General features: G+C 38.5%; 1 protein-coding gene across 3 annotated transcripts in view; it reads right to left on the reverse strand.

Moving 5' to 3' along the window:
- Nucleotides 1-1760: 1760 nt before the first annotated feature.
- LOC120871986 (zinc finger protein 160-like) overlaps nucleotides 1761-14544 on the reverse strand; it is a 31863-nt gene continuing 19079 nt past the window's right edge. Inside the window, exons 5-7 of one of the 3 annotated variants that reach the window (XR_005723143.1) lie at nucleotides 14125-14251; nucleotides 2810-4429; nucleotides 1761-2395 (exon numbers count right to left, since the gene is read on the reverse strand). Coding sequence is in view for 2 of the 3 variants with exons in the window: in XM_040252096.1 (XP_040108030.1) it covers nucleotides 2994-4429; nucleotides 14125-14251 (1563 nt within the window). In the remaining variant the exon portion in view is untranslated. Of the gene's footprint in view, nucleotides 2396-2450; nucleotides 2489-2550; nucleotides 2573-2809; nucleotides 4430-14124; nucleotides 14252-14544 lie in introns of those variants that run through there. The other 2 variants (XM_040252096.1, XM_040252097.1) reach the window with 2 other exon arrangements.

Here is a 14544-nt window from a genome sequence, read left to right on the forward strand (position 1 = left end):
GGTTCAACCATAGTGCTTACAATTGGGAAAAAATCAAATTTCATTTGCAAGATATGCATAATAATGCTTCCTTAAACTCACTTGCTCAGGGCCTTTTTCACAAAAGTATCTAGTCATCCCCAATTATGAAAAAAGTAAAAAAGGGGGAAATGTCAGGCGACATTCAACTTTAAAGGATCCAACATGATATTTTCCTCTTTTGTGTGCCGATTCTCAAGGATTCTATTCTTTATCAGTTCTGGAAAACAGGAACGAGCAGAGCTGCATGCAGTTCTCAGGACTGAGGTCATGAGAAAGAGCATCTGCTTGGATTCCCTTCAGTGACCTTTTACTTGAAGGTAATCTATTCAGTTATGCCCCTCTTCCTCAGGATATGGAATGATTTCTGGCCCTTTCAAGATTGTTATTTGCTTGGCTTTCTTTTTCCTCAATGTATCTACTGCCTAAAGCTGCCTTGAAGAAAGATATATAACCATGCGTTTTTGCAAATAAAGCACCCTTGTTTCACTCGAGACTTGGGTCCCCTGCTTCCTTCTTCTCGTCAGCTCCATTCCTCAGGTCCCAGTCTACAAAGACCGTGACAGCTCTGTCTTCAGTTTCCACAAATAAGAGTAACTCTTCTTTAATCATACATACAACAGTTATTTCTACCCAATGGAGAACATGACCCTATTCCTATGCATTGTTCCTAACACACCATCAGTCCCTGGTAACTGTCTCTCTCTTCCTACGAAAAGCCCAGGCCTTTTAACATCTTGCCTACTCTGTTCAAGGTCAGTTGGTAGAACATTATGTTTTATAACAGGCTGGACTACGTACGGAAGGGCTTTGTGATCCTACTGACCATGATGAGTCATGTCCTAGTTTTATATTATTTTCTCCCCTCCATGTTGCTAATTCACACTCACTATTGAATTTTGTAATTCAGGCGGTGTGTTTTTCCAGGGAATATGAATGTGAATGAATTATATCTAATGAAGCCGATTGATTCCTTCCCAGAGACCATCGTGAAACGCATGTAGCAAATTCATTTGATCAATGTATTACCAAAGCCAAGCTCTTAGAGCTCACTACACAACAGGCCAATAAACTGAGAGACTACTTGTTGGGCAAGGAATAGTGACTTTATTCCGAAAGCCAGGAGACCAAAAAGATGGTGGACTACTGTCCCAAAGAATCATCTTTGCTGAGGTAGAATTCGGGTTCTTTTACACGAAAAGATCTCTATAGCTTCTTTTCAAATATGGACTTACTGCAGCAATGGCACCCCACTCCAGTACTCTTGCCTGGAAAACCCCATGGACGCCGGAGCCTGGAAGGCTGTAGCCCATAGGGTCGCTGAGGAGTCGGACACGACTGAGAGACTTCACTTTCACTTTTCACTTTCATGCATTGGAGAAGGAAATGGCAACCCACTCCAGTGTTCTTGCCTGGAGAATCCCAGGGATGAGGGAGCCTGGTGGGCTGCCGTCTATGGTGTCACACAGAGTTGGATACGACTGAAGCGACATAGCAGCAGCAGCAGTAGCAGCAGCAGCAGTTGCTGAGTAGCTGAACTAAAGTCACCAGAGAATACATATAGTGAAAAAGGTAAAGGATTTGCCACAACCACTGAGTCTGCTCCATACTAAAGTATGGCTCCACTATGTTCCTATCTTGTGACTTTTGCGTAAGATCCTTGCCACACACATTACATTGCTGAGTGTTTTCTCTAGGATAAATATTCTGATACTACTCGTGAGATGTGAGGAGAGGGTTCCTTTTTTTTTTTTAAACATTTGTGAAATTGGTGAGGAATCTTTCTAGAATGAATTCATGTTCTAAAGACCTGACTAATAAATACATATATATCTGGCTTCTATCCAGTATGAATTTTCTCATGAAGCCTAAGATGTTGCCACACTCATGATATTTGTATGGTTTCTCAGTAGGATGAATTCTCTGAGCAACTGTAGGGTGTGATTTCTGTACTTTGAATTTTGAAGACTTCTACCATATACCACATTCACATGAGTTTCTCTCATGTATGGATTTTCTGTTGTTTAGTGAGCGCTGAGACCTCAGTAAAGGATTTTCCACACTCAAAACATTTGAAAGGTTTCTCTCTATGTATTCTCCAATGTTTTTTAAGGAGTGAATTTTGATTGAAGAACTTGCCACACTCTTTACATCTGAAAGGTCTCTCTCCAGTATGAATTCTCCAGTGAAGTTGAAGATGTGGTTTTTGACCGAAGACTTTTCCACACTCAACATATTTGTAAGGTTTCTCACCAGTATGAACTGTCTGATGACTTAAAAGGGTTGACTTTACACGAAAGGTCTCGCCATATTCATCATATTTGTAAGGTTTCTCTCCAGTATGAACTGTCTGATGCCTTAAAAGGGTTAACTTTAGCTGAAAGGCCTTGCCACACTCATCACATTTGTAAGGTTTCTCTCTAGTATGAAATGTCTGATGACTTGAAAGGGTTGACTTTTCATGAAAGGCCTTGCCACACTTATCACATTTGTAAGGTTTCTCACCAGTATGCACTGTGTGATGCCTTAAAATGATTGACTTTAGACGAAAGGCCTTGCCACACTCATCACATTTGTAAGGTTTCTCTCCAGTATGAACCATCTGATTACAACCAAGCTTTGAATTTCGGCCGAAGTCTTGGTCTCATATATCACATTTAAATAATTTCTTTCCTGTATGAATTTTCTTATGTCTCCTGAGGTATGAGTTCTCAATAAAGGCCTTGCCACACTCATCACAAGGTGTCTCTCCAGTATGAACAGTCTGATGCCTTAAAAGGATTGACTTTACACGAAAGGCCTTGCCACACTCATCACATTTGTAAGGTTTCTCTCCAGTATGAACTGTCTGATGACTTACAAGGGTTGAATTTTGGCCGAAGACTTTGTCACATATATCACATTTAAATAATTTCTTTCCTGAATGAATTTTCTTGTTGCCTGAGGTGTGAGTTCTGAGTAAAGGCCTTGCCACATTATTCACATTTGTAGGGTTTCTCTCCAGTATGAACTGTCTGATGCCTTAAAAGGGTTGACTTTAGACGAAAGGCCTTGCCACACTCATCACATTTGTAACGTTTCTCTCCAGTATGAACTGTCCGATGACTTAAAAGGCTTGACTTTAGACGAAAGGCCTTGCCACACTCATCACATTTGTAAGGTTTCTCTCCAGTATGAACTGTCTGATGCCTTAAAAGGGTTGACTTTACACAAAAGGCCTTGCCACACTCATCACATTTGTAAGGTTTCTCTCCAGTATGAACTGTCTGATGACTTAAAAGGCTTGACTTTAGACGAAAGGCCATGCTACACCCATCACATTTGTAAGGTTTCTCTCCAGTATGAACTGTATGATGAGTTAAAAGGGTTGACTTTAGTCGAAAGGCCTTGCCACATTCATCACATTTGTAACGTTTCTCTCCAGTATGAACTGTCTGATGACTTAAAAGGCTTGACTTTACACGAAAGGCCATGCCACACTCATCACATTTGTAAGGTTTCTCTCCAGTATGAACTGTCTGATGACTTACAAGGGTTGACTTTACACGAAAGGCTGTGCCACACTCATCACATTTGTAAGGTTTCTCTCCAGTATGAACTGTCTGATGACTTACAAGGCTTGACTTTAGACGAAAGGCCTTGTGACACTCATCACATTTGTAAGGTTTCTCTCCTGTATGAACTGTCTGATGACTTAAAAGGGTTGACTTTACACGAAAGGCCTTGCCACACTCATCACATTTGTAACGTTTGTCTCCAGTATGAACCCTCTGATGACGAGCAAGGTTTGAATTTTGGCTGAAGACTTTGTCACATATATCACATTTAAATAATTTCTTTTCTGTATGAATTTTCTTATGTCTCCTGAGGTCTGAGCTGTGAGTAAAGGCCTTGCCACACTCATCACATTTGTAAGGTTTTTCCCTGTGTGCTTTGACTTCTTGTGTTATTCCTGAAGGATTCATAAACTCATTCCCATATATATTAGAAACACTGGTTTGGACAGAAGGAGGAATTCTTAGAACTGGTGAAAATGAGAAACTGTTGTTGACAGAACTCTTAACTTCATTATATTCAGAAATTATTCCTCCAGTTTGAAACATCTGCAGTTTATCCTGAAAGTTAAATCCAAACCTCTTTCCAAAGGGTTTGATGTCTGCATCCTTTCTATCGTGCGAATCTCTTCCATCAGTCACATTTCCATTAAGGCTTACAGGTGTGCCTTTATAAATTCTTTTGTCATCTCTCCCCTGACACTCAAAGTCACACATATTTTCCTGACTTTCCCAAAGATGAAAATGTTTGATTTCACAGCTTTCAGTTCTTCCCAGCATCAATGTTTGGAATGTTTCTAGTTTATCACTGTTCGCTTTGGGTTGTAAAAGCTTGATCACATGTGTAGGAGAGATATCTACAAGATAAAAAGAATCATAGGTATCCTGCTCACAATAATTCAAAAATAAATGTTTCATGTTGAATATGTATTTCACCAAAAGTAATACTTACATCAAGTTATGAAACACCACAATGATGACTGTACGTGTTTAGAAACACTAAAGGAATAGAATTATTAACTTAAGAAAGCATAACATAAATTCACCGTTAAGGTATCCTAGTTTTAAAAACCATATGACAAACACACTCATATTGGACAATCTTATGGCAACACTCAAAAACAGAGTGCTTTTCTACCAGGACCCTTAGGAATATATCAATCACCAGTTGTCTCAAATTGAAAAGAAAAATATTACACTATCATTGTATTCTGCAAATTTACTGTACATAAATAAATTCTAAAGAATAAATTATATATTGTAACAGTAAATAATCCAAAACCAAGCTTACCCAATTAATAATTAACTATTCATAGTTGGTTGTTTACAATTGAAAACAAATGAGAAAATGAAGAATATGACTGAACCAATTTTTTGAAACAACATACTTTTTAAAATCTGCTATAGAACTACCTACCCCCAAAGAAAAGGCATTTTGCAACGTTAACAAGTAGGATGTGTCAGTTGTATTGCTGAATACACGCTAAAAGACCATCATCTGTAAATGACACATAAATTAAGATGTAAAATGTTCACCGGTTTTCTAACAGCCAATAAAAAATGCAATCCCCACCTATGTTGTTCAGTCACTCAGTCGTGTTTGCCTCTTTGTGACACTGTGGACTGTATCGCACCGGACTCCTCTGTCCGTGGGATTTCCCAGGCAAGAACAGTGGAGTGGGTTGCCACTTCCTTCTCCATAGGATCTTCCTGATTCAGGAATCAAACCTGCATCTTCTGCATTAGCAGGTGAATTCTTTACCACTGAGCCACCAAGGAAGGTCTCTGCTGCTGCTGCTAAGTTGCCTCAGTCGTATCCAACTCTGTGTGACTAGGCTCCTCTGTCCCTGGGATTCTCCAGGCAAGAATACTGGAGTGGGTTTGCCATTTCCTTCTCCAATGCATGAAAGTGAAAAGTAAAAGTGAAGTCACTCAGTCTCTTAGTGACCCCATGGACTATAGCCTACCAGGCGCCTCCATCCATGGGATTTTCCAGGTGGGATTTCCCAGGCAAAAATAATTGAGTCGGTTGCCATTTCCTTCTCCATGGGATCTTCCTGACTCAGGGATCAAACCTGCATCTTCTGCATTAGCAGGTGAATTCTTTACCACTGAGCCACCAAGGAAGGCTAATCTCTAGCCATGCACTATTCTTAATTACCTAGTTTAATGGCAACAAAATATAATAAATTAAAAGTGAGTGCTTTGTGTATTTATTGACTAGGGTCAGACACAATATTGCTGAAAAATGTAGCAAGTGAAACGCATACAAGATATAATGTAGTTGAGGTGTGACAGAAAACAAAATTCTGTAAAGCCATTATTCAACTAAAAAATAAATAAAAATTTAAGAAGATATAATGTAGAGGTAGAACAAATAATTTCACAATTTGTATGGAAATAGAAAAAAAAAAAACCTCGAATAGCCAAAGCAATCTTGAGAAAGAAGAATGGAACTGGAGGAATCAACCTGCCTGACTTTAGGCTCTACTACAAATCACAGCCATCAAGACAGTATGGTACTGGCACAAAGACAGAAATATAGATCAATGGAACAAAATAGAAAGCCCAGAGAAAAATCCACGCACCTATGGACACCTTATCTTTGACAAAGGAGGCAAGAATATACACTGGATTAAACACAATGTCTTTAACAAGTGGTGCTGGGAAAACTGGCCACCACTTGTAAAAGAAAGAAACTAGATCACTTTCTAACACCATACACAAAAATAAACTCACAATGGATTAAAGATCTAAACAGAAGACCAGAAACTATAAAACTCCTAGAGGAGAACATAGGCAAAACACTCTCTAACATACATCACAGCAGGATCTTCTATGACCACCTCCCAGAAAACTGGAAATAAAAGCAAAAATAAACAAATAGGACATAATTAGACTTAAAAGCTTCTGCACAACAAAGGAAAGTATAAGCAAAGTGAAAAGAGAGCCTTGAGAATGGGAGAAAATAATGGCAAATGAAGCAACTGACAAACAACCAATCTCAAAAATACACAAGCAACTCCTGCAGCTTAGTTGCAGAAAAATAAACGACCCAATCAAAAAATGGGCCAAAGAACTAAATAGACATTTCTCCAAAGAAGACATACAGATGGCTAAGAAACACACGAAAAGATGCTCAACATCACTCATTATCAGAGAAATGCAAATCAAAACCATAATGAGGTACCACTTCTCACCAGTCATAATGGCTGTGATCCAAAAGTCTACAAGCAATAAATGCTGGAGACGGTGTGGAGAAAAGCGAACCCTCTTACACTGTTGGTGGGAACACAAACTAGTACAGCCACTATGGAGAACAGTGTGGAGATTCCTTAAAAAACTGGAAATAGAACTGGCTTATGACCCAGCAATCCCACTCCTGGGCATACACACTGAGGAAACCAGAATTGAAAGAGACACGTGTACCCCAATGTTCATCGCAGCACTATTTATAACAGCCAGGACATGGAAGCAACCTAGATGTCCATCAGCAGATGAATAGATAAGAAGGCTGTGGTACATATACACAATGGAGTATTACTCAGCCATTAAGAAGAATTCATTTGAATCAGTTCTAATGAGGTGGATGAAACTGAAGCCTATTATACAGAGTGAAGTAAGCCAGAAAGAAAAACACCAATACGATATATTAATGCATATATATGGAATTTAGAATGATGGTAACGATAACCCTGTATGCGAGACAGCAAAAGAGACACAGATGTATAGAACAAGGTTTTGGACTCTGTGGGAGAGGGAAACGGTGGGATGATTTGGGAGAATGGCATTGAAACATGTATAATATCATATATGAAATGAATCGCCAGTCCTGGTTCGATGCATGACACTGGATGGTTGGGGCTGGTGCACTGGGATGACCCAGGGGGATGGTACGGGGAGCGGGGAGGGAGCGGGGGTTCAGGATGGGTACACGTGTATACCTGTGGTGGAGTCATGTTGATGTATGGCAAAACCAATACAATATTGTAAAATAATTAACCTCCAATGAAAATAAATAAATTTATATTTAAAAAAGTATAATATAGATAAAGTCGTATCATAAACAACATGACAGAATATAGATATTACCTTTTTTAAACAAATAAATTTTAAGTATTTACTATAAAACATGTACTACTGACAGCACTAATTTGCTTTAAAAGGCTTGAGGTAAATTAACATGTTTTTCTCTAATCAGAGCAAGAGACACACCCAATTGGCCCACAAAGTGGTAAGAGAACCAGGATATGAATCTGAACCTACTGGGACGACTGAGAAAACTTATTTGTAAACATGACCACCCACTGAATGAATAGACTAGAAAATATTAAAAAGTAAATACAAGGAACTTAGAAAGAAAATATCAAGGAAGATACAAGACAGAAGTAGTCTGTTTAACTATTATTCAACCATCCCATCTCCAAATGGGTTGTGAGTCATCATGGATGCACAGAGTGATTTAGGTTCATGTCCTGAGAAATGTGTTCAATAAATGATCAGAGATTATCTTTACAGTGAGAGTATGTAGAAGGTGGAGGGATGTGATAGATAAGAACAATGTTTCCATCCATATCAAGGTACTATGTGAGGACTGGTCAGGACTAAGAAAGGGCCTGCGTGGAACACAGGGTACACAGGTTTATGTCAGATATCAGCTTGTGACTGCATATCTTTGTGAAAATAACTGAGAGCGCAAACTAATATACTGACCTTAAAAGAAAAGAACTGGTTCAGCAATTTTATGGGCATTATACTATGGGTATGGGACAGAAACAAGAGAGATTTTAAAAGTGACTGTGATATATGGAGAAAGCAGGATAATACCTGTTATACTATTCACAATGTAATGTATCCAACTCTGATTTTGTAACTTACAATGGAATGCTTATATTCAAGAAAAGCATACACAATATTCCAGGATATTGTGTAAGAATCTTATGAGCAGAAAGCAGAAGGAAAATCCAGGAAAAGGCTATCTAAACCTGGGTTCCTCTGCCAAGTATGATTAACCTCTCTATTGGACATTTACTTCGTTTCTTCTTCCACACATGGTCATCTCAAGATCGAGGAGTATCAAAGGAAAGCAGGGATTGACACTGACTCTGGAAGACCTTCCCAGTTACAAAAGCCTTTCTGAGGCATCCAACTCTTTTTTGTAGAAAAAGGCTTTATTCTCCTAGACCTTCCCTGAGTTCAAAAGAGCAGATTCAAACAGTTACTAATACATTAAAGGACATTAAAGGATCATACCATGATCAAGTGGGATTTACTGCAGGGATGCAAGATTTCTCCATATCCACAAGTTAATCACTGTGATACACCACAGTAACAGTTGAAGACTAAAAACCATATGATCATCAATAGATGCAGAAAAGGTTCTGACAAAATTCAAGTGCCATTTATGATAAAAACCCTTCAGAAAGTCAGCACAGATGGACCCTACCTCAACATAATTAAGACTGTATATGTCAAACACACAGCTAACATCATACTCAACAGGGAAAAACTGAAAGCATTCTCCTTAACAACATGAATAAGATAAGAATGTTCACTATTGCCACTTTTATTCAACATATTTTTGGAAGTCCTAGCCACAACAATCAGAAAAGAAAAAGAAATAAAAGGAATTCAAGGTAAAAAAAAATAAAGAAGAAGTAAAACTGTCACTATGATGCTACACACAGAAAATCCCAAAGATGCCACCAGATGACTACTAGACCTCATCAATGAACAGAGTAAACTTGCTGGATACAAAATATATAGAAAACTGCTGCATGTCTATACACTAATAATGATATATCAGAAAGTGAAATTAATGAAACAATCCCATCCACCATCTCAGAGAAAACAAAACAATTCTAAGGAAAAAACCTACCTAAAAAGTCAAAAGAACTGTAATCATAAAACTATAAGATACTGATGACTGATACCAGAGATGACACAAACAGATGGCACAAACATATACCATGTTCTTGGATTGAAAGAAGTAACACTGTCAAAATGACCATACTATCAAAGCAACCTTTATCAAATTAACAATGACATATTTCATAGAACAAAGAAAAACTTAATTTGTACCAAAATACAAAAGACTCTGATATCTAAAATGATCTTGAGAAAGAAGAACAGAGCTAGAGGAATCATGTTCCCTGAGTTCAGACTATACTACCAACTGACAGTCAACAAAGTGAAAATTAAGTCGCTCAGTCATGTCCAACTCTTTGTGACCCCATCGACTGTAGACTACCAGGTTCCTCTGTCCATGGGATTCTCCAGGCAAGAATACTGAAGTGGGTTGCCATTTCCTTCTCCAGCAGATCTTCCTGACCCAGGGACTGAACCTGGGTCTCCTGCATTGGAGGCAGATGGCTTTACCGTCTGAGCCACCAGGGAAGTGGTATGATGATGGCACAAAACAGAAACACAGATCAGTAGAACACGACAGAAAACCCAGAAATAAACCAATTTACTTAGAGTCAATTATTCTATAACAAAGGGGGAAAGAATATAGAATGAAGAAGTCTCTTTAATAAGTGATGCTGGGTTAAATGGATAGTTACATGAAAAAGAACGAAATTCCAACATTCTTTAACACCACATACAAAAATAAACTCAAAATGTGTTAAACATCTAAATGCAAGACCAGATACTATAAAATTCATAGTGGAAAACAAATACAAAACACTGACATAGGTTGTAATCCTCTTGGTAAGATCCACTTGATTTAAATGATCTCTCAGAGTGAATATTGGAGAAGGAAATGGCAACCCACTCCAGTAATCTTGCCTGGTAAACACCATGGACAGAGGAGACTGGCAGGCTACAGTCTGTAGGATCACAAGAGTCAGATACAACTTAGCGACTAAACCATCCACCACTACAAAGTGAATATACGCCTAAAGATAATGTGTGAAAAGGATATTTGCCATATACTAGCTAATTTTTTGGTGGGAGGGTGGGAGTCAAGGAAGACTTGGGGTTATTTTTTCATCAACTTCCATTTTATACTTATTTATAATGGCCATTTTTTTTTTACTAATACTGTAAAACTATGTAAATGAATAAAATACTAAAAGTTTCATATAAAAAAAAAAACACTGACATAAATGTCAGCAAAATTTTTTTTAATCTATCTTTTAGGGTCATAGTAATAAAAGCAAAATCAAACAAATGAGACCTAATTAAATTTAAAACCTTTTTGCAAAGCAAAGGAAAGCAAAAATTCAACTTTTGCACTAGGAGACTATATATGCAAATGATGCTACCTATAAGGGATTTATTTCCAAAATATACAAACAGTTCATACAGCGTAATATCAAAACAAACAAACAACCCATTCAAAAACTGGGCAGAAGATCAAAACAGATACTTCTCCAAAGGAGACAAACAGATGGCCAACAGTCACCTGAAAAGATGTTTGACGTGCAAATCAAAACCACAAAAATGTATCACCTCACACTGGTCAGAATGACCACCATCAAAAAGTCTACAAACAATAAATGCTTGAGAGGGTGTGGAGAAAAGAGAACCCTCCTACACTGTTGGAAGGAACATAAATTGGTACTGCCACTTTGGAGAATAGCATGGAGGTTCCATGAAGAACTAAAAATAAAGCTATCACATGAAGCAGCAATTCCAATCCTGGGCATATATCCAGAAAGCATGAAAACTAATTCAAAATGATACATGCACCCCAATGTTTTAGCAGCACTATTTATACCAGCCAAAATACGGCAGCAACATAAATGTTCACTGACAGACAAAGAGATAAAGAATATGTGGTACATATATACAAGGGAATATTGTGAAGTGAAAGTAGCTCAGCCATGTCCAACTCTTTAAGACCCCATGACCTGCAGCCTGCCAGACTCCCCTGTCCATGAAATTCTCCAGGCAAGAACACTGGAGTGGGTTGCCACCTCCACAGCATAAAACACGATGAAGTAATGCCTTCTGCAGCAATATAGACAGACTTAGGGATTATTCTAAGTGAAATCAGACAGAGCAAGAAAAATATCAGAGGATATTATATGTTGAACTGAAATAAATTATACAAATGAACTTATTCACAAAATAAACTCACCAGAATAAAAAACAAACTTATGGTTACCAAAGGGGATAGTACAGGATGGTGATTGGGCCAGGAAAGGGAGAGATAAATTAGGAGTCCGAATATTTATGAACTAATGTATATACCAAATAGATAAACAACAAGTACCTATGATACAGCTCAGGGAACTATATTTGGTATCTTGTAAACTGCTGTATACTTGAAACACAAAATCGTAAATTAACTACACTTAAAAAGTGGAGAAGGAAATGGCAACCCACTCCAGTATTCTTGCCTGGAGAATCCCAAGGACAGAGGAGCCTGGTCGGCTGCCATCTACGTGGTCGCACAAAGTCAGACACAGCTGAAGTGACTTGGCATGCATGCACTGGAGAAGGAAATGGCAACCCACGCCAGTGTTTTTGCCTGGAGAATCTCAGGGACGGAGGAGCCTGGTGGGCTGCCATCTGTGGGGTCGCACAGAGTCAGACATGACTGACGGGACTTAGCAGCAGCAGCAGCCGCCTATCTAAAAAGAATGGTTAAAACAAAAACACCTCTTGCAGAGATGTTCAAAAGATGTTTCACAAGGGTGTAAAAACTACTAAATGGGGAAAGCAGTCTATGAAACAAGACATGTTGACAAAACTGAACACCCACCAGCAAAAGAACTTACTTGGGACATTATCTTACACTACAGACAAAAATGAACTCAAAATGGTTCAAAGACCTAAACCTAAGTCCCACATGTATAAAACTCTTAGAAGTAAACATGCAGGAAATGTTTCTGGAAGTTGGACCCACAAATGATTTACCAGACATAACACCAAAAGCACAGGCCATAAAGTAACACCAGATATTAATAAATTGAACTATATCAAAATTATAAACTACTCTGCATTAAAGTGCAGCGAGTTTGAAAAGACAATCAACAGTAAAAGAAAAAATATGTGGAAATCATACATCTGATAGTAAATGACTACAAAGAATATATAAAGAATTTTAAGAGGGACTGATCACCAGTTCCACCATAGGGACCATTCCCTAATCAACCATCCAACGTGTTGCAAATACAAAACAGAAACACTAAGAGTAACACAGAAATTTGAACTCAATGATAAAATTAAAAAATACCTACAATGCACAGAACAACAGTGCAGCCAATAGCCTCATAGATATGAGAATGTGAACTTGGACAAAGTTGTCCTGGGATAAATTCCCATACCATTTACAGAGGCTAAAATACATGGTCCTTGATACACATCAACAACACTGTCATAGGGCCCTTGACAGACTCTACAAAGCCAGAAAATAACCTGGAAAGATATATCAGGCTCTCGTGATACTTTCTCTCTCATCATCTTAGAACATAATGACCACTCTACTGGATAGCTTCAAGTGGTGACTTTGTACAGAGCAAGAAAATAACATTAGGAATAGTGTCTCCATCACAGTTTTCTGTTACCTACTAAATCCACTCCACAGAGACTCACCAGAGGCTGCCAATTAAACATAGGTGGATTATCACAGTAAGGAAACCAGATAAAATTTCAGACCCTCAGGAATATATTTCAAAGAAATTGAAGACGTAAAATGATACAAAGTAAGGAGAATGGGACATCAGGAACAGTCGACATTCCCAGACTGGGTAGAGCAGCACAAGAGTAAAACTAATACAACATGAAGGTCAAACATTAAAGCATCTTGAGATGGGACCATGTGCTCGACCTACAGATGGCAAGCTAAGAACCTGAGAGATTCATATATGCTCCCCTCATAGGATCTAGGATCAAAAAGACGATCTCTCTAGCTAATCTTACATTTTACTAAGTAAAAACCACAGAGGATCCAATCCACCAACTTGTCCCACTCCTAAACAGAAAAAAACAGCCCTTTTGAAATACTCGTTTTTCTTTATATGTTGTATTTTTGGCTACTTTTACATCACTCCCCACTGTCCAGAGCTTTTTCTGATGCTCCAATGTAGAGATAATATTCAGATCAGACACAGAAATTCTGGGACTCCCCTGGTGACCCAGTGGTTAAGACTCTGCATTTCCAATGCAGGGGGTGCGGGTTTGATCCTTAGTCAGGGAACTAAGATCCCACAGGCAGAATGGTGAAGTCACCAAAAAAGTAAACAAGCGAGCAAAATCAAACAGATATTCAGCGTTATCAGAAGAAAGAAATCTAAAGTGCTGTGGATTTTTTTAAACACTGAGCCAAAAGTCAAAAGGTAGAAAATAGGAAATCGGGTTTTTAGGTATTTTTTTTTTAACATTTGCTAGTGAGCTTTGTAGATAATTAAGCTCTGGGTGGGACAACCTCAGATATGACATGAAACAGACACAGCATCTGAAGAGGGTCAGTTTAACCTTGTGAAGCTGTGTCATGCCCCAGTCACCAGAACTCTCAGATGGAAGACATCAGGGCCTCCCAAGGGGCACACAGGGAAAATGCAGATACCCAAGGGCAGCTCTGGAAGGAAGTCATCCTCACCCACAGACAGCAGGTTCCTGTAGGTCTCCAGCATCACGTCCCTGTACAAGGCCCTCTGAGCATGGTCAAGGAATTCCCACTCCTCCTGAGTGAATTCGATGGCCACATCCTCAGAGGTGAGTCGTTCCTGAAATGAAACCACATGTCACCAAAAGGGCCATGAAAAGTTCTCATTTTCACGCAAAAGAGAAAGGGTAGTAAGGGGTACGGATTGACTTGGTTGAAGTATGTGTTCTAACAGATCCATGCAGGGGTGTCTGGAGAAATTATGCATTTCTAATTTTAATTTATTATGCTTTTTGCTAAGACCTTATGAGATCCTCCAATTAATATGGATTTTCCATCATTGTTCAAAATCCATGAAATATATAAAAATAAAGCTCAACACTGTTTTGACATAATATCCAAAAGAAGTGTCAG

The sequence above is a fragment of the Oryx dammah genome, unplaced genomic scaffold (assembly GCF_014754425.2).
Source record: "Oryx dammah isolate SB20612 unplaced genomic scaffold, SCBI_Odam_1.1 HiC_scaffold_13, whole genome shotgun sequence".
Taxonomy (NCBI): domain Eukaryota; kingdom Metazoa; phylum Chordata; class Mammalia; order Artiodactyla; family Bovidae; genus Oryx; species Oryx dammah.